Source organism: Conger conger, chromosome 3 (assembly GCF_963514075.1).
Source record: "Conger conger chromosome 3, fConCon1.1, whole genome shotgun sequence".
Taxonomy (NCBI): Eukaryota; Metazoa; Chordata; class Actinopteri; order Anguilliformes; family Congridae; genus Conger; species Conger conger.
In genome coordinates, this window is record NC_083762.1 from 32135003 (window position 1) to 32162231 (window position 27229).

The 27229-nt window shown below is 37.9% G+C and overlaps 1 protein-coding gene across 2 annotated transcripts; it reads right to left on the reverse strand.

The window, feature by feature from the left end:
* Positions 1-2728: 2728 nt before the first annotated feature.
* On the reverse strand, positions 2729-19845 carry LOC133124101 (uncharacterized). 2 transcript variants are annotated; one of them, XM_061234995.1, is made up of 13 exons: positions 19642-19845; positions 16469-16501; positions 16014-16061; positions 15035-15079; positions 14770-14811; positions 14162-14194; positions 12861-12914; positions 12566-12661; positions 11014-11046; positions 9421-9453; positions 4614-4724; positions 4239-4433; positions 2729-3319 (listed from the first exon to the last, which is right to left on the reverse strand). In XM_061234995.1, exons 1-13 carry the CDS (start codon positions 19697-19699, stop codon positions 3291-3293), a joined length of 810 nt encoding a protein of 269 aa, XP_061090979.1. In that variant the 5' UTR covers positions 19700-19845; the 3' UTR covers positions 2729-3290. The 2 variants fall into 2 exon arrangements, with proteins under 2 accessions (XP_061090979.1, XP_061090980.1); XM_061234996.1 differs by lacking the exons at positions 14770-14811; positions 15035-15079.
* Between the last annotated feature and the right edge of the window lie 7384 nt (positions 19846-27229).

Consider the following 27229-nt stretch of genomic DNA (forward strand, 5'->3'; position numbering starts at 1 on the left):
TTGAAAAAGAATTACGCCTAAACAAATCTCAGATGTCTAAAACGAAATATAAAGAATACACTTCTAAATTTTACTATATTTAGCAAATACAGTTCAAACATTTAATTAATGTAGCCTTGAGATATCAACTTTAATATAGTTTTAACAAGCCGTTGAAGAAAGATATTCTATGGACCACAGAGCTAAAAGACACAAAAACCATGCAGCATAACAATATGAAGTTGTATTATAAGGAAACAGTGTCACCCTGTGGCAATGTGATTCATAACAAAATGGGCTATCATGGAATGGGGAGGGATTCCTTTACCCATTTTGTATATGAGGCTGCCTTTTAGCCTGAAGCTTGAATTGAATAAATTTAGTTTTCCAATGGCCACAAACCCAAATTTTCAAAGGAAATATTAAAGTTTGAGAGATTAACCTTAAACTGACCTTGCTCATGGAAATGAGCAAGGAATGTGTGTCTGATCATGCACATTTTTGGCCTTTAGCAGATATGTGTATCCAGATGAGCTTATATTTTACATACAATCCATTTATACATCTTGATATTTACAGAAGCAATTCAGGATGAGAATATTGCTCAAGGGTACAAGGGCACCGCCCTACCTAGAAACCAAACATACAACCTAAGTTACAAGTCCATCTACCAAAACTTTATGCTACAACTGCTGCTGCTCTGTGGCTCTTCATAATGTGTGACCTAGCATGGTGAACACAAGCATCGGGATTAAAATGCCTACGCACAGATTTTTGCTTCTGAATAGTGACCAACGTCTGCATAATCTTAAAATCAACATCCAATAAACGAAATCCAAATATATTGCAGTTCAAATCTAGATCACTTCAAAATTCTAAAGGGTATTCAGAATGTTGTCTTTTCTTGATCACGTCATGAAGAAGAAATACAGACAGTAAATTCAAACAGAAGTAACAAGTGCATCAGTTGTGTTTTTGGTTGGTGTTAACTGCAGTCTGCAATGTTCGCTAGCAAATTTATCAAGGATGGCTACATCATGAAAAAAGTGGATCAACAAAGTGAAAATATAGTATTTCCAATGTTGACTTTACAATGATGGTTATTTGTGGGTTTACATACACTGGGGATTCATCTTGCTGAGGTGTAAGCCAATTCAACATCAGCGGGGTCACAGAGAAGGGGGAAGGATAAACAGTGTTGTGGTTTGAGGGTGTTTGTTGCTGCAATTCCTCTCTTGACCGTGATAAGTCCAAAATGACCTATTGTACCTTTAATTGGAGGGAAAAAATTGATGTGCCCTTTTATTCATTCACAAATTCAGAATGCCAGTCAGGTTGTGTCAGTCTTATAACTGGTCCACCTGCTGTTCATTAGACCATCCATACATATAAAGTAGGTTTGTGTCAAAGAAGTTTCTGTCAACTTAGACATGTCTGTGACTGCAAGTCATATTCCAGGGTAGCATGTTCATTTTTTCATATAAACACACAGATTACCTTTGAGTAAGTTAAGAGAACACTGTTTAAACCATTACATGCAATTTGACATTTTGTTTCTGAAACAAAAGAGAAAATCCCCTTCACAAAGACAGTTATAAATAAATGAGTCCAGAAAGATATAAAAAAGATTTTAATAGGAATGTAGTACTTCTTCAATGTGGATTAGTCAAAAGTTAAGATTTCTTTTCAACATGAAGTGATATATATATATATATATATATATATATATATATATATATATATATATATATATATATATCCATCCATCCATCCATTATCTGAACCTGCTTATCCTGAACAGGGTTGCAGGGGGGCTGGAGCCTATCCCAGCATACATTGGGCGAAAGGCAGGAATACACCCTGGACAGGTCGCCAGTCCATCGCAGGGCACACACACCATTCACTCACACACTCATACCTACGGGCAATTTAGACTCTCCAGTCAGCCTAAACTGCATGTCTTTGGACTGTGGGAGGAAACCGGAGTACCCGGAGGAAACCCACGCAGACACGGGGAGAACATGCAAACTCCGCACAGAGAGGCCCCGGCCGACGGGGATTCGAACCCGGGACCTCCTCGCTGTGAGGCGCCAGTGCTACCCACTGCACCATATATATATATATATAAACAATTGCACCTGTAGTGCAACATATGTCTTAGAGACCAATTTCTTTACATTTCTAGTTAGAAATTTTAATAGAAAACAAGCACATACCTTCCACCACATGAATACTGTACACATGAGTTATCATTATTTACAATGCATGAAGAGTTAGCATTAGAGTTAGTTTCATAAAATAAATATCCCATAATGTGCCATGGTACAAGAGCATATTTGGTCCTGTCAGTAAGAAACTAAAAATATCTGGACTCACAATAACACAAGGAAACACAATAATTCATGTAAACCACTTGTAAAAACAACCAAGTCCAACCAATCCTATTCAAAAATGCAAGTGCAAAACAACAAGTATTGTAAGTTGTAAGGTTAATCATTTTTGGCAATAAATCTCATAAATCCGTTATACTAGTTCCGAATACAGCATTTACACCAGAAAATGTGGTCTAAATGAACCATGTGAAATACATACAGGCACAGATGGTCAGTTAATATTCAGCAAAGTCACGCCTTGCAGTTTACATGTTGATCGCAAGAATTAAATGATAGTAGTTTAAAAGCATACAGTGGGGTCCAAAGGTCTGAGGCCACATTGAATATTTGGGGGGGGGGGGTGGGGGGGGGGGAGTTTTAGGATTTTGAAGAGATTTTAACAAATGAAAGTTACTTCAAAGCTTTGCAGGAACTACTTGAAGACCAAAAAAGAGCAAGGAGTGCTGGATAATCCACAGTCACCTGACCTCAACCCCGCTGAGCATTTATGGGGGCACTTGAAGATTGACAAAAGCCAAGCATTCAGTAACATCAAAAATTGCTCTTTGGAACATTGTCAAATAATGCTGGGATAACATGAAACATCAGGTTTTGGAGTCCATGCCAGCTCGAGTGCATGTTGCCATTAAAGCAAAAGGTGGACATACCAAACACTAATAAATTCCAAAATGAATGTAATTGTTATGGCGATAATATAATTAGTGATGAAAATGTTTGTACTAAATGAGAAAAGAATGCAAAATATAAGCAATAGAAGTGGTCTCAGAATTTTCAACCCCACTGTATATCATCTACATACACAACATCTGCAGCTGTACAAAAAAAGATGGGCAACCCAGTAAAATCTGCATTGTAAAAACTTGGAATTTCTGCAAAATCCCTAGTTATAGATCACCCCTATCATTGGTTTGATTGCAGTTACACCATCCGGAGAAGATTGCTGATGACTGAAATTAGACAGAAGAAATTAAGATATCAAACACAGTCATGTAAAACAATTTAACATACACAGAAAACAGAGATTGTAACAAACAATTCCTTCAGATTGTTACACAAGTCTCAATATGTTCAACATGTTGATCAGTATGATCAATATACAGTGGGATCCAGAATTATTGGCACCCTTGATACGTATGCGCAAAAAGTGCTCTAAACTAAAACATAATAGTTATTGACATAAGCTTTATTTTCTAACATGCGTGAAGTAGTGCGCTTTATTAATGATTCAATGGAATCAACCAAAGTCTTACATTTCCACAATTATTGGCATTTCAACAATTAACACCCCTGGCAAAGATGTTGTTTGCTGTTGTTTTTACTTAACCATTAATGTGTGGATTCTGATGTATGCTTGGTGTCATTGTCCTGCTGGACAATCTACCTACGACCAAGATTTCCGGGTACTTTGTTGAATTCATTGTGCCACTGATCTTAAATAGTGCCCCTGGACCACTGGCAGCAAAAAATCTCCAAAACATCAATGACCCACCACCATATTTGACAGTAGATATGGGGTGCTTCTTCTTATATGCATTCCATTTTGCCACCAAACATGTTGATGGTGTATATGATCAAAACATTCCATTTTGGTCTCATCTGACCATAGCACTCATACAATAAGTCTTAATTCCAATGAAGTTTGGCAAGTTTGGCCAGATGTTTTCACTTTCAATTTCACTTTGTTTGATTTTATTTCCAATAACTGTTAGGAGTGCCAACAATTTTCATGTTGTTTATTATTATTTTTCTCCATTTTTATTAAGGGTGCCAATAAATCTAGAGCCCATTGGCTGGTTAATTACACAACACTGAAAACAAAAAAAAGCATGCCTTTATTTGAAGCAACCAAAGAACTTCACAGCCTACCTCCTGCTGCTCCTCCTCCTCTTCCTCCTCCTCCTCCTCCTGCTGGGTGGTGTCCTCGACCTCCATATCCATCTCCACCCCCAAATCCACCTTGACCCCCGAATCCACCTTGTCCCCCATTTCCACCTCGACCGCCAAATCCACGTCGACCCCCAAATCCACCTATGTTCAATCCACCTCCTCTTCCCTGATTACCTGGGGAGACAATTATAAAAACAAAAAATCAGAAATGACAGTACAGGCACAACTGTTAACTCTGGAGTGCATATTGTTAATACCTTGATTTTCCACTTTGTGCATGACAGTAGCTTATGCATTACACTGTTCACCAACTTCACATATGTTATGTGCCCAATATTCATATAAAAGGCTTACCTCCTTGTCCCAAGCAGCGCTGCCTCTTCCTGTAGACAAAGTAACTGACTACGGCTCCAAGGAGTGTCCCACCCACACCCAAAATGGTTTTCATGCTAATGGACCCAGCATCTACAAATTGGAATGAAAACAGGTCACGCTAGCCTTTATCTTTAAACGGATAGGTTGCAGTAAATGTGCTGTATCAAATGCAAAACATTGAACAACATTGAAACAACAGTCCTCCACAAGATGGCAGTGTACAACTGTTTTATTTATCAGGACAATCTTGAAGAGGAAGAGGAAAACATTTTTTTGAAATATGTAACATTTTATAAACTGAGCCGCCAAAATTTAATCTGGAAATTCTGTAAATATAGCGCCTTTCTTACTTATTTCCACAATATGTATTTTTCCAACAGAAAATTAATTGAGATCCTTGAAAAATGTCTGTGGATTCAATCAAAATGTGTCCGTAACTTCACAAACACAGTTTGGTAAGTTTGGTCTCACCAAACAACTCACCAAAATCATATGTACCAGTATTAAAAATCACTTTTTCAAATATTGATTGAATCCAGTCCAAGGTCTAGACTGCCACATGAAAGCGACGCACATGTACAGTACATTTTATTCTTATTGATCCTTACAAAGCTTTTCAGCCAATATTCTGCTCAGTAATGCAGATAACAACAAATGCCATCTTAACTTGAATTTAATATTGCCTTACACTTCTCATTTACAGTACAAACTATATCCAACACATTAAATGTATTATTCAGCAATTGGATTTTTGACAGTAAGCCACATGTACTCTACATTTTTGTTAAAAAAACAAGATCCTTCAATTAAAATCAAGACAAAGGATGGTGACACAACTCAAATAAGCCTTTCTTTAAAACAAAGACAAATAGTGGCAAAGTAGCATGTACTTTCTTTGTTAAATACAATGGAATTGAACAGCACAGATTTAATCAATTTGGCATTTAATAATGGACAAAAAGAATTGGGAAGTGAGGAAATAAAATAAAACATTTAAAAACAAGAAACCTGAATGCATTTTTAAAATGACTTTTCTTGGTACTTCTAATCTTATTTCACATGAAGTGTTACAGCACATGAAGAGCATTTATATCACAACCTCCCAAATCCTCAAAACCTGCTATCAAAGCTGTATCGAAATATTTAAAATATCCTTCCTTGCACACAAAAACTGTCTAAAACAGAAATTGAACTAACCTTTTAACTAATAAAAATAAATGCACATTATCTATCATTTGTGTAACTACAAACATGTCCTTAACATGTCACCATTTACTAGTTTTTATTACAAAATTATTTATCTCAAATTTGAATACCCTTTCTGGTTTTAATAATTTACCCATTACACACCACCTATAGAATAATATTTCCTTGCAGAACAACATCACATTTTAGGTTTTAGTCTCAAAACAAAAAAAAAAGTTCTGATTCAAGTCATGTGAACTGCATACAGAATACACAGACATCTTAAGTAGCATTTCCACAAATCCACCAGAATTAAATAGGTCTGTTCAGATTCATATTGTGCTTTACATTATGCCAGCAGAATACAATCAAACTTAGAAACAAATATTAAATTTATAGTGCAAGAAACCATTCTCAAGGAGGCAATAGCAACCTGTCACAAAAGAAGACCACACTATGTATTTTGTGACTAGCAGGTAAGGTAATGTTTCATTAGCAGTTCATTTGTGGACAGGAGTAGGGAAAAATCTATTGGAAACTAACTGTATGGTTCTGAAATCAAACTTCTCAGAGTACCAACACATTTACACTTTTCAGAACACACTACAAGCACAGATTACATATTCGAAAACTTTCTGAGTTTTTAAGCATTTCTAATAAGAGCCAGACAGCCCACCCTCTCTTCCAGAAAAAAGAAATGAAAAATGTTGTTCTTCAAGAATCGCAGATGATTAAACCATCGTGCAGCACTTTCAGTTCAGAGTCACATCGATGAGCTCCATTAATTTCTCTAACAGTGGTAGTACTACCCCTTTTAGGTTGGATATCCAAATATGGACGCTCTCTGGCATGTTAGCACTTAGTTGCTTCAGGATCAGGGCCCAGGGCAGCTCTAAATCTGCAATGAAAGACAATTGCAGTGTTTTAGAAGGGGAAAATGTATGGCTAAAACCTGAAGCAGCTGCCTGGCCCAAACATGCCCTCTACCTTCCTGCAAAATATATTCTCCACTGATCGATGCATATTCTGCTCGCTGCCTTGTCCCAAATCTTAAACTGTAATATATTTGCATTTCAGGCATTTAGCAGAATTTGAGCAACGTGCACCATGATGCTCGATCCGGCCTGGGTTGGAGTGGTCTTTGCCATGCCCACTAACGGAATAACATGCACTCAGGTTGTGTTAACGAATCAGCCCAGGCACCTGAACGTGTGCTTCTGACGACAGTAGCCGGCTGAGACTGGGAAACCCAAAACAAATGTGAAACATTATTGCTGTGGTCTAATTTTGTCTTTCTTATTTTGGTTTATTATTTTTAATGAAATAAACTAAATAAAACACTGGCAAAAAAACAGAATTCCCACCACTCCCTGTGTACAGCCCTTCTGTTCTTCCCAGCATGAGATAATTGGTGCTGAAACCTGAGAAATAACTGTATTTTGGCCTGAATTCCATTCTTAACATGTTGAGAGCAAGTGTGGAATTCTTAAAATGAGTGGAATCTAGCCTGCGATGAAGTGTAAAAAAGGTAAGGCAAAAATGGAGCAGCTCTGGCCAGCAGTATGAGTGACTCTTCGTGAAAAAACAGGTTCCATAAATATTGGCACCCCTAGTTTAATACTTTGTGCAAACACCCCTGGCAAAGGTGACAGCCACAAGTTGTTTCCTATAATTTGTGAGAAGATATCATTGATATCCTTGGGATACCCCCCTCTTCAATTCAGACCACAGGTTTTTAATGGGATTTAAGTCTGGAAACTGAGATGGCCATTGTAGAACATGGTTGTTGAGTGTGGATTTTGATGTTTGGAGTCATTGTCCTGCTGGACAATCTATCTACGACCAAGACTCAGCTTCCTAGCAGAGGCAACCGGAATTGCCAATCAGCCAAGATTTCCTAGTACTCCATATTTGACAGTAGATATGAGGTGCTTCTTCTTATATGCATTCCATTTTGCCACCAAACATGTTGATGGTGAGTATGGCCAAAATGTTATTCCAGTCATAATTCCAATGAGGTTTGGTGAACTCAATTAGTACATTGTATATAAAGTATATAGTTTTCCTTATTCCTTATTTCCATATTGTTGATTGGATTATTTATTTTCTTGATTTGGCTTTGTAATTTTAGATTTGTAATCATGCAATTCATCACATATGGTCAAAGAGCAGCAGTGTTTGCAGTCAGTCACTGATCATCACTTATAATTACAGATATCACTCTAACGTCATATTTTTGTTTCAGAACTGTAATTTACAGTCTGATTATTACATAATAGCGTTAACAGCCAGATGACAAGAACAGAAAGTTTGTGCCATGGCGCTTGATAGATAAGACTATGTTGCAAAATGCAATGGCTATCAATGTTTCTTAATGTAAGTTTAAGCCAAATTTACTTGAGAGCAAATACCTGCATTAAAAATTTGATTTGGTAATGTTTATGAACTAATTTAAGTTTCTATGATTACACATGAAAACGTATATAATAAACTGAAGGACAATTACCATACTAGCGAGATATGACAATAAACTGATACCAAGTTATACAGCACAGAGACTATTAACTACCAGTACTGAGCACTAGCCACTTAGCACAATATTTACTGATTCGAAATCCTTATCATTGAATTAAAAAATCTTGCTAGCCACCACTCTGTAGTTCTCATGTACACAGGATATGATCGGAGCTCATCCATGTGGAATATAGATATGATTGCCCAAGGATACAGCTTGGGTCAAATTACGCCAAATCTATTTGAGTACTCAAACCAGTGCAGCAAGAAAACGTCTACTTTCATATTGAAAACATTTTGCGCTCAACTTTTCAAAGCTGGTTGGACCACAATTGTGGATCGCTTGTGAAACTCAATTCAGCTGCTCCTCGGCCAGGATTGTAATATAAATGTATTACTGCATTTCACACTGTGTGTCATAGTATGGCCAAAGTCGACTATGAAATTTGTGTGCACTCTTTGAAGCCAAAATGTTGTCTGCAAAGACATATTTTCATGGTATTAGAATTTATGGAATAATGTGCACATAAAAGTAGTCTGAAGGTTATTTTTTGTCATTTATCTGTTTCGGGGACTAGCATTCACAGAAGAAAATATTGTACATTTTTATATTAGTTTACAGTACACTGTTTGATTTAGTTTTATTAAATGGGAGCAGACCGTATCCCTCCTTTCATATTTTTTCATTCTGACAAGTAGAATGAAAAGCAGTAGATACTGAGAAGAAATCACAGCTTTGAAGGTTCCAGGACAGGGGCCGTCCCCACCCATGCGCTGGGACTTGCATATAGCTCATATATATATAGTGAGCCATCCTATGGACTGCACTACACTTCACCAAGAAGACATTTCTAATCATTCTTGCCAATAAACCATGACAAGATGATTCACATTCACCTTTTTCCACTCAAACTTAATGCAGGAATAATTTACAATAGGAAGGATTTTAACAGTGACAAATGTATTTTAAAACATTATATTGTAGTAATTTGGCTCATAATGATGATACTGTGTTCCTAAGCACACGTTCCTGACCAATATGACACAGCATTCAGTAAGAATGTGAATGAATGTAAACAGTATTTACCTTTCTTCGGTACATTGTCATAGTCCTTCCCTCCTATGAAAAGAAACAAGAGATTACACATCCAAAACCTTGTAAAATAATTATAAGTGAGAGGAAGTCTCACAAAAATGCTAATAGAATTAATTAATTCATTCATTATCCTAACCCGCTTATCCTGAATAGGGTCGCAGGGGGCTGGAGCCTATCCCAGCATACATTGGGCGAAAGGCAGGAATACACCCTGGACAGGTCGTCAGTCCATCGCAGGGCACACACACCATTCACTCATACCTACGGGCAATTTAGACTCTCCAATCAGCCTAATCGGCATGTCTTTGGACTGTGGGTGGAAACCGGAGTACCCGGAGGAAACCCACACAGACACGGGGAGAACATGCAAACTCCGCACAGAGAGGCCCTGGCCGACAGGCATTTGAACCCTGGACCTCCTTGCTGTGAGGCGGCAGTGCTACCCACTGCACCATCCGTGCCGTCGCTAATAGAATTGGATGTTACAAATTATAATAACACTAAAATAAACTTTTGATAATTGATAGAAGACATGAATCAAGTTTGGATTATTTTCTTTATTTGTAAGTCCTAAAATCCTTATATTTAAACAGGGAAAGCACACTGAGACCAAAGTCTCTTTTGCAAGTAGTGTGTCATGCATATTATCAAATCATACTATTCAGACTATTGCAGAAACAGCATTTGGAGAATGCTGTGTTTCTAATTTATCCAAATATCTCCCCTCCTCTGCCTACATCCAGTCCCTGCACTCTCTCACCTAATGGGGCTGCTGTTTCTGCTGAGTTACAGACAGCATTTCTTAACTGCAATGAAAGGCTTTTACTTAGTTGGCTTGTGTATTAGCTGTCTTGTGCAATAGTTGGTTCTTCCCAATAGTTCATATCTGCTCATTCTCGGCTACTACATTCATCTATATGAAATCTAATGCTATGATTTTTCAACAGTTAGCCACTGATGACAATCTTTTTCCCAATCATATAGCCTTTTAGCGACACATCAATATTAACAGCAAGTATACGATTCCAGTCCCTTAACTAACAAAAATGCTTGGATTTCCTGCTTTATTTTCTGCAATTTTGGTGGTTTTCCCATCACAACAGTCTACATACTAAAACCTTATCTGATAACAGCAGCGGGTTTACTTGACAACTGATAATAACTAATAGTTATAGTATAGTGCTAATAGTTATACCATAGCACAAGCAACAAAAACAGCCGTCTGTAAAAGCACAGGGGACCTGTCCCCCTGTAAATGACCCTTATCAGCGTGAATTTGAGAGGTGCTAAATGACATCCACCCTCCCCCCTCAGGCTCCTAGCAGGTGAGGAGAAGACAGCAGCAGAAGTGGAATGGGTAAGTATCACAGCATAGGGGCGCCATGTTCTGTACACGTCAGATGCCCCAACACGAGCGTCGCGTAGATTCCAGAGATAGGTAAGTGTGCGTGCATGTGTGCACATGTCAGCACTTGTCGGCCTAGGCAACTGCCTATGTCACCTATGCCAGAAACAGTAACTGGTTACACACAAAATGTAAGAGCAATCCCAAGTCATTGTGAAGTACAGGAAAGGCATAAATACCGTCATAATCAGGAGGAGGAGGACGAATATGACCTGGAACAAAAAGAGAGACAGAAGAAGCAAATACATGTGTAAATGGCAAGCAATGTTTAATTTTAACCGAAAGTAACGTTAATATCTGAAGCCCTTAATAACAGGTTACTAACTATAGTTCGCTTTCAATCTGTTTTGTCTGGAAAATGGTGTCATTAGAGAAAGCAGCATATGGTACCAATGACACTGGTGACAGCAGGCTTCCATCCTAAACTAGTACACAAATTTCAGACAAAACATGACACCTTATGAAAAATATGGTGGTGTTCTGAGGGTTGAACATTGGAGCATCATATAAATATTAGTATTTTAATTGGAATAATAAGCAGAACTTGAGCAGTATAAACAACAGATCATTTTATTTGTTAATGTACATTAAGGATTAACCTTTTTAGATGGAACATTTAATTTTCAAGTGTGTGTTTTACAATTACAATTGCACTGAGACTTAAATATACAGATGGTAATGACAAGTAACGGCAATGTATAATAAAAATAACATAATCATAGAAACATGCAGTACTGTGGAGATGTCTTAGGCACCCTAGACTTTATTATATATATGTTTATATTTGAGATTTCCAAATATTCATTTTCCAAAAGATTTAATTTTGCAGAGACATTTTTGTATTTAATTAAAATTAATAACAAATTGTGCCAAATAGGCAAAATAAATAAATGAGTGAGTGAGTGAGAGAGTGAAGTTAAGCAATGATGGTAGCCAAGAAGGCCATCTACCTAGCTAGCTAGGTACAACCTTGAGAGATGCTAAAATCATGTTGAATTTGGTTCAATTCATACTTCAAAACTGTTGACTCTTGGTGCAGATTGCTGATTTGCATTAGATTTCTGACCACTCGCAGGGATCAGGGAGTGGGTTATGATTTTTGGGAGGCTCCTGGACCTCTCCGAGTGAGGTTGGATGCCTCATGTTGCTCTGTGAACCAAACTGGGACCTGATCATGTAGAATCGGCAGGCACACCCTTCTCATTAAAGGTACAATAGGTATTTTTGTGTTAAACCATTGTTACAAGACAATTGTAAATCCCTTCCTATCATTGAAAAAGGCTCACTGACATGGTGACTCACCCTCTGCTTGTGTTTAAAGTCCTTAAACTCGGGGTTTCAAAATAAGATAAGATAAGGATAAGATATACTTTATTGAACCCTGTGGGTAAATATGCAGTTGACAGGATGACACTTGGTACCAAAACATCGTATAGCTGTGCAATAATTCAAGCTCATTTCTTGAAAACTGGTTCTAATTGCCACCGCCAATAGCGTTTCAACTTCAGCAAGTTCACAGAGAAGGGCTGTTGTGTGTTTGAGCATGTTTGTTACTGCAATTCCTCTCCCGACCATTAGAAGTCCAAAACTTCTTTAGGTAAGCGGTATTTATTTTGGTATTTTTAAGGCTTGCATGTATGGTTATGTGGGTCGCATTAAGAATCTAGGAAAATAAATATTGGTTGCCTAACATACCAATATGCACAATATGTTGGACAGTAAAATACTCACCTCCACCTCCATATCCATCTTTGCCCTTATCCGGTTTGTACGAATCGCCACCTCCAAGCAAATCGGTCAAATCTGAGTCATCAAATGAACCACCACCTTCGGGGAAAAAAGACATGCATAAAATTATTTAAATAAATTTTATGGAAGGATTTTCATGGTCGCATGGATGATATTTGAACGCTGAAGTACCGGAGATATTATACTTGTTTTCCCCCATGGCAATGTAAAGATAATTCAAACTCTCATACTGTGGGACATTTACACAGAAAAAGAAAGACCAAGAATTGGGGCTCACCTGTTCCAGCATTTGGGTTTACTGCTGGCTTTTTAGGGTCAGGTTCTGCTGGGTCTGGGACAGTTTAATGACAGAAGACAGTTGTCCTGCTATTTTTTGTTCTCAAGGTTAAGAGTCAAGAGAAACAAACCAGCATGCTCAATAAACACAGACAGATGGAGAGGAATGCTGCCGAGAGTAGCTCCAGACACAAGCTCATCTTCCCTGCTTTATCCTTTTGTACGTTTTGTATGTTTACAACAAACCTGCAGTGTGCCCTTGTTTTGACACACGCGGTGCTGCTTGCCTCTAAAATCATTAGGTCTTTCAGTTTTATATTTGCGGCTTTGTATAGTACTCTGACGTTTCTTTATGCTGTATGACTGTTTAGGCTGCAACCTCTGCGTCTGTCTGAAGGACCATCTCAAGCAGATCCACACCGGTGGTAAATAAGGGACAAATAAAAGAAACAATATATCAAGGAAGAGGTTCAACCCAGAGGCCTAATTAGCAAAATATCTGATTTTCCAAGAACGAATCTTCCATCCATCCATCCATTATCTAACCTGCTTAGTCCTGGTCAGGGTTGTGGTGGCCTGGAGCTCATTCCAGCACGCATTGGGCAAGAGCTAGGAATGCACCCGTCCCAGGTCACCAGTCCACTGCAGAGCACACACCCACTCATTCACTCACACACACATACCAACAGACAATTTACAGCAAATGCTCCTATTAGCCCAACCTGCACGTCTTTTGACTGTGGAAGCAAACCAGAGTACCAGGAGAAAACCCAAGCAGACGCAGGGAGAAATTGCAAACTCTACACAGTGCCCGGCAGGGATATGAATCTTCCAATATTCACATATTCTACGAGATTAAAACTTTTGATAAATTTATAAAAAATGTTAATTGGATGTAAAGTTTCAATATGATGCAATGATATGTAGCAACTGATTAATGCATGAATGCTATGGTTTAAAGTAGTGGCTATTAGCAAGGCAAGGAATGGTGGCAATAACATGACTACCAGACTAGACCAGGGTTTTTCTCTCAAAGCCACATTATGCCACATTATGCAAAAAATAGCTATGCCTGCCATTAAGACTAAATATTCACATCCTGAGGCTCGGACACTCTGTGGAGTCCTAGAGAGCAAGGCCAATGCCAATCACCACACAACAACTCAGAGCAAGCACCCCATCACACAATGAAGCGTCTTCCCACAATGAGAATAATGTCACCCAGAATGACAATAGCCCTCACGAAGAGCACCAGCAACTACCAACAGCCCCACATACATAACCACATGACCACCAATATACCTGGCAGAAGAGCATCATTAAGATCGAATCCATCTGTGGAGGAAGAACATGCAACAATCCAGTTCTTCTATTGTGGTCAGAGGTGTCATTGTCAGTACCAAGCCCATTTTCATTTCTGTTCCCTTCCCTGGGACTTTCTGTCCCTCGCCCCCACCCTGAGTTCACACAACTCCAGCCCCAGCACTCTTCTGGCTGAAGCTCATACCATGGTGGAACCTGGAGACCTCGATGCATCACCTCACTCCTCTCAACTGCATGTTAATATATACATCTTTACTTTAAATATACAGTTCTTTGCTTTGCTCCAATAGATTCCCAGTTATGTCCCAGCCTGTCTTTAACTATGGACACTGTGCCAGCCAGCGAAGGATGGGTCCCACCCATGTTTTTTTCTCACCATTGTTTGAGTGTTTTTATTTTCTTCCCGCTGATTTTTCCCATTTGCTGTTTTGTGTGAGATTCAGGCTCAGTTTTCCACAATATCCTATTCTGTTTTTCCGGAAAGCATCTTTGTGACAGGGTCTGTTTAAAATGTGCTCTACAAATGAAGTGAATTTAAAGCATTAAGGTTTGATGAAAGTATTTTGGGAAATAGTATTTTTTCTTACCTCCAGACTTTGGTTTTGATGGTGGAGCAGGGTTGTTTCGGTCTTTAAGAATAAAATAATATTGTATCCAAATATGGTAATAGCCATCAAATGCATTGTAAATGAAGGCTAACTTTTTACATAAAAACAAGGGGCAGGGGTTATGATTAAGAAAGTGAAGGTTTTGGCTAGCATATATGGTGGCAGTATAGTGTATTGTTAGAGGGCTGGGCTTACAATTCCCAGGGGGGGGTGGGAGCAATGTTTATTCAGAAAGCATATGTACCTTCTTTGACTGGGATCAAGTCATCTAAAAGATCTAGGTCACCTCCTGCAATGAATTATTATAATGAAAACTTTATCAGACAGGAAAACGTTATCAGATGGGAAAAGTATATCAGCCTTTGTACATTTAATGCTTTAATTCTATAAATATTGTCACAGAATGACTTGACAAACATGATGTGATCCCAGAAGTAGCATGTACAATACAATGCATTTATTATGGCTGGGGTCAGCATTAAACCAAAGAAAATAAAGACACTCAAGTGCAGGGGTCTCGCACACCAGTCCTAGATGGCTAAGGTTTCTGTTGGTTTTCGTGATTTCCTTTCAATTAGCAACTAATCTTGGACTTGCCAACAAGGTATGCAGACTCTTTACCAAATCAATGATCGAATTAAGCAGAGAATTGTGGGACAACAGACAACACTAGCAGACACAATGTACCTTCAGGATTTGAGTTTGAGACCAGTGCTCTAAAGATTATAAAACCCAAAATGTAGTAAAAATGAGACAAATGGGCATATTTTTGTGACATTTTTGTGATGAGTAATTAAATGTAAGAAAATAAAGTGTTTCATTTCAAGAAGGACAAGTAAAAAAATGAAATAGTTCACAAAAAAGACCACGGTGCAAAGGAGAAGTATAATTTGGGAAACTGAGAATGTATCTAATGGTCTAATGTATGTTTTAATACTCTAATGTATGGTTGACACAAAGGTGTATTGCTATACAATCAGAATAGCCAATTAAACAGTAAAGGTCACAATAATGTAAAATAGCAATTACAATCAATACAACATTCTAATTTTCAAAATGCATGCATCTTGGACTACTTGTCAAAACTATGAACACAAACAACATCCATCCCCAATTCATTCACATCTCAAAGGTTCAACTGAACTGTGTGATGAAGCTGATTGAATGCCAAAAATACAGGTATTATGGAAATATGGAAAATATTTCTCAAGATTGAACTGTACCGTCATTGGATTTCTTTTTGTCCTTCGGAATGGGAGCCTTGGTCGGAACTGAGGAGAATATTGTTGAGATATTTATAAAAATACCATATTGCACAAGTGCAATACATTCTAAATCCATTATACAAAATTAGTGGTACAACAGTTCTAAAGGGTTTTTCTGTGATACTTTCTTTTGGTGATTTTCCTTTTTGAAAGAAATTGTTAGTTCAACTCATTTCATGCATTGTACTCATTGCTGATTGTCTTGGGTTTGAGGGTAAAATAAAAAATATAGCTGCCGGAAGTAACATGCTTTCAATTTCCCACAGGGGAATATTACAGCTGGAGCACATATTAAACATAGGTGTAGCAAATGTATGTATATGCATACCACTGTAGGCTAAAATATAGAATCAGATTCTACAGAAGATAAATACACATTGCAAAGCCAACCAACAAAACAGGTTAAAACTTACCATCATCATCCACAGCATCAGCAAGGTCAAAGCCTGAGAATGAAGTGAGAGAGAGATAAAAAGAGAGATAAAAGAAGCTTGAGGAAGGCAAGTATTTCACTGAGGCCATTTGAGCAAAATCAAGGGTGCAGATAAAACCATATGTTTTATCAGGTAAAATAATATTAATGCAACAGTATAACAATACGGCTAACATGTAAAGCACATCATTTTTTCTTGCTATTGATTACTACATCAAGCTAGGCATTTGCAAGTTAATTGCAGGTTATTGATCATATGAATAGGTGCACAAATCGTGTACATATACCACTGACCATTTGAAGTTTATGTTAGCACCCAATTGTATGTTACATGGATTATTTAGTGAGATTGCGTATGAAAGAAACAGACAGAAATGGTTTACTCAGGGTTTTGAAATCATCCAAAGGAGTAGGCAGGATAATTTTATACAAATTTCTGTGCACTGGTGACATGATTTAGTTCTCACATGTCTTCAAGCTGCAAATGGAGTTCTTTGTCAATTTTCACTTTCGACGGTTTCATGATGGTTTCTGTACGACACAGCATTTTCTTCACCCAGTTTGACAACATGCTTGCACATGCTGCACACTGGGGTGTTTCTCTGTATGGCCTGCAAGTATAATCTAAAATGCTAATAACTGGGGTGGGTGTACTTGTTTATCACTCATATATCATTTACCATATATTAAATATGCTAAAGCTTTGTCTTCAACATCTCTTTAAAACACCTCCCTAAATGCTCAGAAGTCTAAAAGTAAATCTAAATTATAGTGGGAGATTTATTGTAAGTGTTCTTCAAGATAGTCAGTCTCATTCTGACATAACTGGAAAAGCAAGTTTAACAGACAATGCTGTTCAATGCTGTTTCACGTTGCTTCATTAGTGTGCACCACTAATCTAGACAGCCCTTATATTTTTGGGATGAAAGTCTGAGTTTATATGGTTAGACTTGTGAATCTTTAGCTCATGCTTGTGAATCTTTGTGAATTGTGACTTGTAAATATTCAGCCCATGCTTGTGAATCTTTAGCTCACGCTTGTTTCGGGGGCTAGTCCCCTTAACTTCAGCATACGATAGGCATGCTCAATTGGGTTCAGATCGGGTGATTGAACTGACCGCTCAAGAATTGACAGTTTTTTAGCTTTGAAAAACTGCTTTGTTGCTTTTTTTGCAGTATAGGGATCATTGTCTTGCTGTAGAATGAACCACCAGCCAATGAGTTTTGAAGCAATCGCTTGAACTTGTGCAGATGTGATGTGTCTATGCACTTCAGATTTACCAGTGCTCTTTCTTCTTAATTATGTTGCAAACAGTTGATTTTGGTAAGCCTGAGGTTTGGCAGGTGTCTCTAACCATTTTATTCTTGATTCTCAGTCTCATGGCTTCTTTGACTTTCATTAGCATAAATTTGGTCCTCATGCTGCTAAAGAGCAAAAATAGTTTCCAAAAGTGACCTAAAGACTAGAGGAAAGACAAGGTGCTGAGAGTTCTGTTATGCCTGCTTTAAGGAGGCAATTACAACCACCAGTGAAGCCATGTGTCCCAAACATTATGGCGCCCTGAAATGGGGGGACTATGTATAAACACTGCTGTAATTTCTACATGGTGAAACCAAAATGTATAAATATACCTGTTAAAAAATCTGAGAATATGCACATTGACCACATGTTAATTGTATGATTCAAAATCTAAAATTGTGGCAAATCAGAGGCAAATCAAGACATAATGGATCCAAACATTATGGAGGGCACTGTAAGTGTACTGCAGTAATTAAAATTCCAAAATTAAATAATGGATTCAGTTTTTGTCTCAAAGTCAGGACTAGGAAGTTTAGTCAAAAACTTGACTTCAATCAGTTAGCATATTTGTTGCACCAGCAAAGGTGGTTTCAACAATGTTAAGCCAGACCCTTTTGAGATGTAATCTATTACTACAACCTTCTGCCGATGAATATATGGAGCAGTTACGAACAGAGTCACAGTCACTGTAAGTTTTTACAGTAAAGCAAAGTTATCATCAATGACAATGCAGAGAAACATTTTTGATTTAGCTAACAAATCTCACTCTCTGTCTCTCTCCGTCTCTCTCTGTTTCTCTCTGTCTCTCTCTGTCTCTCTCTCTGTTTCTCGGTCTCTCTGTCTCTCTCACTCATACATACAAATACAAACAACCATGCAGAGTGAGTCATACATTCATACTTTCCCTTGAAGGGTGGGGTCTGAAGCTGGGTCTGGTATGAGTTAGTCTAATTCAAGCCTCGTTCCTCCCTTGGATATTTCGGCACTCTGTTATAGTATCCCAGGCCCCAGACAATATGGAATTTTCCAAGTTGATTGCACCAAACGGAATCCCTATGTGTTTATTTGCATTATTTAATTCTGATAAATGTTACTCAATGTAATACGATAGTTAATGTTCAGTGAGACCTTTAGAAGAAATCAAATTACAGTATATGGAGCAAGCAGACACGTTAACGTGGATGAGTTGCTTGTTATTGAGGGTAATTAAGCTCAGTTGTACATCATCCTGTTATTAACCTGTTCATAGACCCCCAACCACACAATGCGTACTTGTGGATACGTACTTGGGCTTATGAAAGCCAAAGATACAGTAAATATTATTTTTGAATTAGTATTTACTTCATGCTCAGGCGCGTTAATGTGAGTCACAAACGCGTTAAGGGGAACCGCCCAGCAGTTATGTGATCCGCATTCATCTCAATTCGTTACTTCGCGTCAATTTTTGGCTACAAGAGACTAAGTATTCACAAAGGCAGCTTTTTGCTCAAGCAAACTGAAGGGCCATTGGCAAGTCTTCCATCACGTTCGTGCCAGTTCACTTCAGAAAATTATTCTTGCCACGAAAGTCAACCCGTTCTCTCATGAAACGGCACCATACCACGGAAATGCCACTCCGACATGGCAGACTACGAATCCGTCAAAACTTTTGTGGCACACAAGTGAAGTCACTTTTTCACGTCGCTTCTACTGCTTAATTTTCATTACATACAATCAATGGACAGGACATACGTTTCTAAACTATTTTTGGTTTTATAACACATGATCATTTTAAACCGTTATTTTCAGGCAAAAAAACTAACAAACAACCTCACCTCAACCTCACACACAACAAAAAAAGATGAGACTGCTTACCTTGCGCTTTAGCTTGAATTGCTAGACTCGCAAATAAGAAAATCCACAAGTATGACATCACAGCGGTGGATTGACTTGTACAAAGATAAGGAAGCGATAACTCGCTGATATATTTGTAGATTTTTCAAGTAGATATCCTTTGTAGTAAGCGCACCAACCTCACTTCCTCGCTGTTTGTCTGTCAACGAAGTTTTATGGACTTTAAGCAACGCCCAAAATATGACTGACTGGTACGACATCCAATTGCCACTCACTTTCAAACTTTGGGGGCCAAGACGTCTATATTTACAGTGATTGGGCGGGGTGATATAAATTGGGTGTGTCAGTCAATTGTCCCATGATGACTTACTGCACAAAGATTGCGGTAGTGTTACATTGTGTGCAGTGCATCTTCATTGTTCAATGTTGTAGTAGTGTTACATTGTGTTCAATGCACCTTTATTGTTCAATGTACATTCGGACAATTTTAAATGTTTTATTCGTTTTTTGTTACTTTAATTGTGTATTTACCTTTGTAAAATATGAAAACGATTATTAAAATGGTTGTATTCAGGCTTTTTAGATAAACAAGCCACACATACCTCTGAAGTGTGCAATCATATGTACAAAAGTGTCTTTTCTGGAGCTCAGCCATCTCACATTTTGAAATCAGGCCATCAAATATTACAGCTTAAAGTTATTTTAATAGGCTACCAAAAGTGACAAAATTGATATTTACCTGCATTATTTGCGCAGTTTGTTTAATTCAATAGCAACATTTTAGTGCAAAAAAAACTTGAAACTTGGTATGGAACGCAAAACATTAAATTTGGATTTGGGAAGTGGGGGAACCCTAAGATCCAGTGTATCATAATAAGTAATATTATAAGAAACATGGGCAAATTCTAGGTGGGCCATTAAACCTTGTGTGTCCCATGGATAACACATCTAATATATGCATCTTTAATGCAGTATGCATATTTGTTATTAATATTGTTTTAAAAACAATGTATTCTGTTGATGCTTTTGCAATGCAAAAAGTGTACTGGTGTCACTAATGCTTTTACACTTGAACATGTTGGCTTCTTCTATTGTCCTTCTTTCTTCAATCATATTTCTGATACAGATTATTTAAAATGCAAAGCAATTGTGAGGGCCTATAACATGGCACTGTGCTCCTGGTTTAGATATGATCAGGACCACAGTGCTGTGCAATATTGAATTGTGAAATAAACTATTCTCAAAGAAGTTTGAATGTTATGATCAGGCTTGCACTCCATGACTGCATACTTACATTAGAGTGCAGTTATCACTGACATTAAATAATGCCTATTGCATATTGACAAGTCATATCCTTGTGTTTTTTAAGATTCTCATTGTCAGAACTTTATACCTATTTGACAAAACATACGGTATAGGCACAAAGTTTACATTAATTAATGTAATGTGGATTTTATTATTCAATAACTTAGGTCATTTCAAATTAATAGCTCCCAATGTTATTGCTAATTCGTCAGCAAACTTTTTAACAAAACAGTCAAAATAAATTACAATCTGACACCATGAAATGTGTTGCTCTTAGGACAGTTTTACAAACACTATCGATCGACTAATGAAATAGCGAACAGTTTAATTACAAACAAAATAAGACTGCCATCTAGTGGATGCAAAAGCCCAGTACATGCAGTTTGAGCGCGTGCAGGTAAGGTCGCATTGCATTACATCAAGTATAGTTGTTGTATTCTGAACTGTTGATGGAAGAGATGCTGCTTGGTCTACACTAATACAACACAATAGAGCGCATAGTTCACACAGAGGTTAGTCTAGATATTTTCTGTCTACCAGATATTATATTTACTATTCTTCCATTCTAGCATGACGTGTCATTATTAAAATATATAGGCCTATCAGCCGACACTGTCATTGACAGATAAACCATGTGCAAAATTAATTTTTCATTTTCTATATTTTTGCGGCTAGTAGCAGTATTAGAAGGAGGAGAACGAGTTTTTCATTTAAAAGGATAAATTGAATTGTAAGGCATTCAGTCGGCAAGATATAGATATACGTAACTATTCGACGTGTTTCTCTTTTCTATAAAATCCAGTTTTCTGGTAGCATTTTCTGTACTGTTTTGTCAACCTGAACGCACACGATCTACTCCAACAGTTTGTACTCACCTCAGGTATGTTTGGAGAAACCCGTCACGTGAGCGAAGCGTTTGGGAAACCCTCTGAATACTAATCAAGCTTCAGCGGGAACGCACAAATGATTCACACAACCAAGCTCAACAACAGTGGATCTTAACTTTCTATTCGCTTCTTAACGTTTAACGGATTTTCGTCAAAGCTTTGCCTGTTATGCCACTCGTAGAAAACAGATTAATTGATAATCTCTGGATTCGCTTGAAAAAAGTGAATGTGCATTTTGAATTGCACAGAGATCCTTGGGATTTTTGGTAACGTTTTCTAGGAACCCTGGGTGTAACATTTCAACTTGACACGAACCAATGTCGACCCAAAAGGATCCAATCTAATGCAGACTGACAGTGTCGTTCATTGCGCTCAGAAGTGCTCGTGTTAATAGCACCCCTGTCCTCCGGCTGGCTGATGACATGCAGTCTTTCATATCTCCAATTGCCAAGGCTATTTTAGTAGCTTTATTTATTTTTGCGATCTTACTCATCCTTTATGTAATTTTATGGTACATATGCCGAGACGTGGATTGTGATCACGGAATCTGATCTGAGGAACTGGACACAGATTTGAAGATAGCCTTCAGGCAACATAAACTGACATTGAGAAGCTGGTAAGTCGACCGGCTCTTCTGGTGCATATGAACCACACGAAGACAGTCTGAGAATGTAAAATCCTGTCCTCTTATAAATTGCTCGATGCAAATTTAACGTGAAAATGTTGTATATTGTCTGTGTATTGATGATCCGTGTCAGTCCTTGTTTGCAGCTTCTACCCACTTAATTTTCACATTAAGTGTCAGGAGCAACGCAACACACACGTCTGTTTAAATCCGTTTCTATAACGGTGTCAGTGGTAAAGGTGAATTAATTCCAAATGGCCTTTTTGTCATGCATTAAAATAACACTATCAGCATTGACCATTATACGTTAAATTTCAATAAGGAGAAAACTGCAAGGTTGAAGGAAAACGGAGCGGGACTTGCTTCCCATGTAACACAATTTATAAACATAAAAGGCGTGATTGTTTCTGTTTACATGAATCATGCCAAAGAAAGTTGAATTGAGACGCAGGTGCTCACTCAGCGCCTGCCGAGTGCACTCATTCATTGTACTGCATTTGCTGCTGGAATGTTTTCTCACTTTGGTGCGCGTTTTGCTCAGTTCAGTGTTAGTTTTATTTGTAGCCTCTTCCTGTAGAGCCAACGGTCAACGCGCCGCAAGGTTATTCAGTCACATTACATATGCCTGGTATTTATATGCGTTTATGTTACGTCTATTTGACATATTCAGAGTGTATATCATGTAATTGGCGGTGTATTTTGTTTCTGAAACGTTCAACCATGTTACAGAATACGCTACACATTTTCTCAGTTGCTGTTTGGCGTTTTGGCTGTTTTTGCTGTTTTTTGTTGTTGCCAGAAACGGATAACTAAATATTTCACGCAATGTGTGTCGCGCTGTACCAGTAGTAATCAATGCCGACGTGAAAAGCATCCAAAACGGCAACTACTCACTCAGTCTTATGCAAGCGGAGGCACACAATGCATCAACATGGCAAATGCTCTGTTTGAAAGTGCTGTGATTCCATGCATAGGCTACCTGTGGAGCACCGCAGTGAAATACATAGGCCACGAGTCAACATTCGCTCATAACACGATAAATTAAATATATAGACAGGACGAGGTTTTGAAGGACACATGAAGGACAGTAATACCGAAACCATCCGTGGACACAGTAGCTCGGTTTGTTTAGGTGCCAAATGTGTATAGGCTAAATGCGTATTTGGTTACGTTATGACGATGTTAAAATGCTCCCTGTTCACGTGTTCATAAGTCGTGTAATGGTTTCAAGATGTCAAGGCAAAGTGTTTTTAACCTTAAATACACAGTGCAGTCTGTAAGTATTTGGACAGTGATTTGTGTTGTGTTGGCTCTACTGTCGTACATTGAATTTGCAATAAAACAGTGACGATGACGTTAAAGTGCAGACTTTTAGCTTTAATTTGAAGGTGTTTACATCCATATTGGGTGACCCCCCCCCCCAATTTAAAGGACCAAAAGTAATTGGATTGTTGACCGCTGTTTCTTGGGCAGGTGTGTTACGTTTCACCATTGATTCATGCATAAAGAACGAGTAAAATGTCTACAATTGATTCTGGGAGTGCCATCTGCATTTCGAGTCTGTTGTTGTCTCAACATGAACACCAAATAAGTGTCAATGCCAGTAAAACAGGCCATCATTAGAATAAAATGGCCAGATGAGTTTGCAGAACGTACATTACAAAACCTGAGTTCTGAAACAAAATGTAATGGACAGATGAGATGAAGATAAACCTTTAACAGAGTGATGGAAAGCAGCAGCTCATGATCCGAGGCATACCACCTCATCTGTCAAACATGGTGGAGGTACAGTAGTTTTATGGCTTGGGCATGTGTGGCTGCCACTGGAACTGGCTCACTTGTGTTCATTGATGCCCCTGCTGACAGCAGCAGCAGGATGAATCCTGAAGTGTACAAAAACAACTTGTCAGCTCAGATCCAAGCAAATGTATCAAAACTGATTGGGCGGTGCTTCATCATGCAGCAGGAAAATGATGATCCAAAACATACAGGCAAAGCAACCAAGTGGTTTTATTCAGGCCAAATATTGGAATGTTTGTTGACTGGTGAAGTCAATCACCAGACCTCAATCCAATTGAGCATGCATTTCACTTGCTGAAGACCATACTGAAACAAGCAGGAGCTGAAGAGGATGGCAGTTCAGGCCTGGCAGAGCATCACCAGGCTCTATGGGTTTGTGTTAATTTGTCACAAAATTTGTTTTGGTCCTCCAATATTTGGGGGACTATGTAAAAAAGGGGCTGTACTTCCTACAGGGCTCACCCAATATGGATATAAAAACCCTGAAATTAAAGCTGAAACTTTAACCAAATAGTGATTGTTTTATTTCAACTGTTTGTTTACTGGAGTACAGAGCGGAAACAACAAAAAATGTCCCACTGTCCAAATATGGATGCACTGTATGTCATATTAAACAGCTCTTCAAAACAATCTCATCAGGGGTTATCTGTCAAAATCTTAGGAGCACTCTTATGTTCAGTGGACCATTACACATAACATGCTCTGGGTGTTGGTCATTTCTGCTTCTGATGGTAATATACTTATTTTATAAATTCTTCCTTTAATGTGTATGTCATACCCGGCCTGCAAAAATGATTGTTCTTATATGAATATGATTATATATGAACACTAAGACCAAATTATCCTCCGTGTCCACTGCTCCCAGTTGTCATAACCATTTTCTTTTCTTTATTTCAGCAGACTTTTAAACATGGGTTACATGTACAAGTTATAATCATATTCCCAAGTGCAGTTTTTGTTCCCAGAAATCATGTACAGTATAATCATAAAATGTACTGTATGTTATTAAATCTCTATCAAGAAACAGTTCTTGTGCTCAACTGAGGTGCAATATGCAAGTAAGCCACATTTATCTATGCCACTATTTCAGTCAGAGGAGGAAATGAGAACCTGCCTACACTTGCCCCCCACCCCCCAGTAAACATGACGGCACCATATTTATCTTAATCACATTTACAACTGCTGTTTGAAATTTCAAAAAAGGAAAAGTGGTACATAGTGTGTGTACACACGTTGTCTATGCATTTGTTTGATTTGATTAACAACTAATTCCATAATATAGTGTAAGAAATGAAAGTGATTTGAGCATAATACTGTCAAGGACATTCTGTATTATCTTTTCATGAGAGTTTTCAGTGAAAACCCAGGTTAGTGAGACCTCCCTAGAGAGACTATTTATTGGCCTTTGTGTAACTACAACAAACACTTCTATTCCACCTTGATGGAACCATTGAGAATCTGACTGCAATACCACAGTATGGGATTAGGGATCTGAGCTTGCTGCCAGTCAACACTGTAATCTTCGCAGAAATGGAGGCATACACACAGATGACTCTTATCTGGCCTTTCCAATGTCTGTGTGCCTGGCAAGACAGAGGTATAAAAGCCATAATCATATTACTTTTCTTCTTCTACCATTGCTGCAGATTGATGAGGGCTATGCTTTTATCTGCCTTTCAGAACTAATACATTTGATTCATATTACAGTACTGATTACTGGCTGTGCTCTATTGTAGTGAGCGCGGTAGATTTAAATCCAACGGATCCTAACACAAGACCACTCATTCTGTTGGTAATTCACAGGCATGCATGCTTTTTCATGACTATTACATTTGAATTAGACCTAAAAATTCCACATTTTGATGATGAATTGTCTGTAGACCAAGTACAAAAGGTGCTGTAATTTCTAAATGGTTAATCTGATATGAATATGAATTATTTGAGAGGTTTGAATCTTAAATAATCTGCCCAGTGGTGAGCACATGTTGTTGGACGTACAGTAGACATTATACATGGCTGTTACAGTTGTCAGTGATCTGCGCTGATACTTTGATGGAGAGCGTTAGGGCTGATCCATTTCCTGTCCTTTGAGGCAAATGCAAACATTTCACTTAAAACATACTTTTTTGTTATTAATTGTGCTTTATTTTGATAATGGACAGCATAATCTTGTTCCATACCATGCACATATCTCAACACATGTTGTACAGTACAATTGTCTCAGTTCTGCTGGAACAAAAAGGAATTCGGCACATGATGACATTTCTTCCTTGCAGAGAGGGTTATCTCTCAATATGATAATGTCTCCATCCATAAACCTTGACTTGACAAGTTTGGTGGTGGATTTTTGATGCTATGGGGTTGTTTTGCATCTCATTTGGCTCTTAATAAAATCATTAAAGTCATGAAACGCTGTTCTTCAATGGCCATCTCAGTCCTGACTCGAGTTAGACTTACCTAGTAAAAATGTAAAGGCTTTGAATTGAAGTGAACAGTTTGCAAGCACAGACCAAAGGATTTGAAGGATCTTTAAAGAGTATATGAAGGAATGGTCAAAGCACCTCCCCAGTATATTCACCAATCTCCTGGAATACTATAGAAGACAACCCATTAGTGCTATCCTTGTGAGGGTGCACAAAGCACTGAAAACAGTGGTGTGAAAAAAGCTGATATCAAATTAAAGGAATTGTTTGGTTGCAGTTATTGCTGCTAATGGTGGTTTAAGTTTAAGGGGGCAATTAATTTGATAACTCATTTCATGAAATACATGAAATTATAATTTAAAAAATGTGTTTTGTTCTGAAACTATTCATTATGGCAAATATGCAATAAGTCAGGAAGGGGGAAAATACTTTTTCACAGTAGGGTATGGGAAGTTACAAATACACATTCATGCTTTAGACTTTCTCATTGTGTGTGAAACACTAATAGCATATTCATATTAAATAATATTAAATATTATTTTAGATATTAAACAATATCCACATTTTTA

Excerpts from the sequence above, each read along its gene's own strand:
- LOC133124101 (XM_061234995.1), bottom strand. The coding sequence starts at position 19,699 with ATGTCATACTTGTGGATTTTCTTATTTGCGAGTCTAGCAATTCAAGCT. Across the intron at positions 16,062-16,468 it reads TGATGCTGTGGATGATGATG|TTCCGACCAAGGCTCCCATT; the intron begins GTAAGTTTTAAC and ends TATTCTCCTCAG. Across the intron at positions 14,195-14,769 it reads ATCAAAACCAAAGTCTGGAG|ATGGATTCGATCTTAATGAT; the intron begins GTAAGAAAAAAT and ends CTTCCTCCACAG.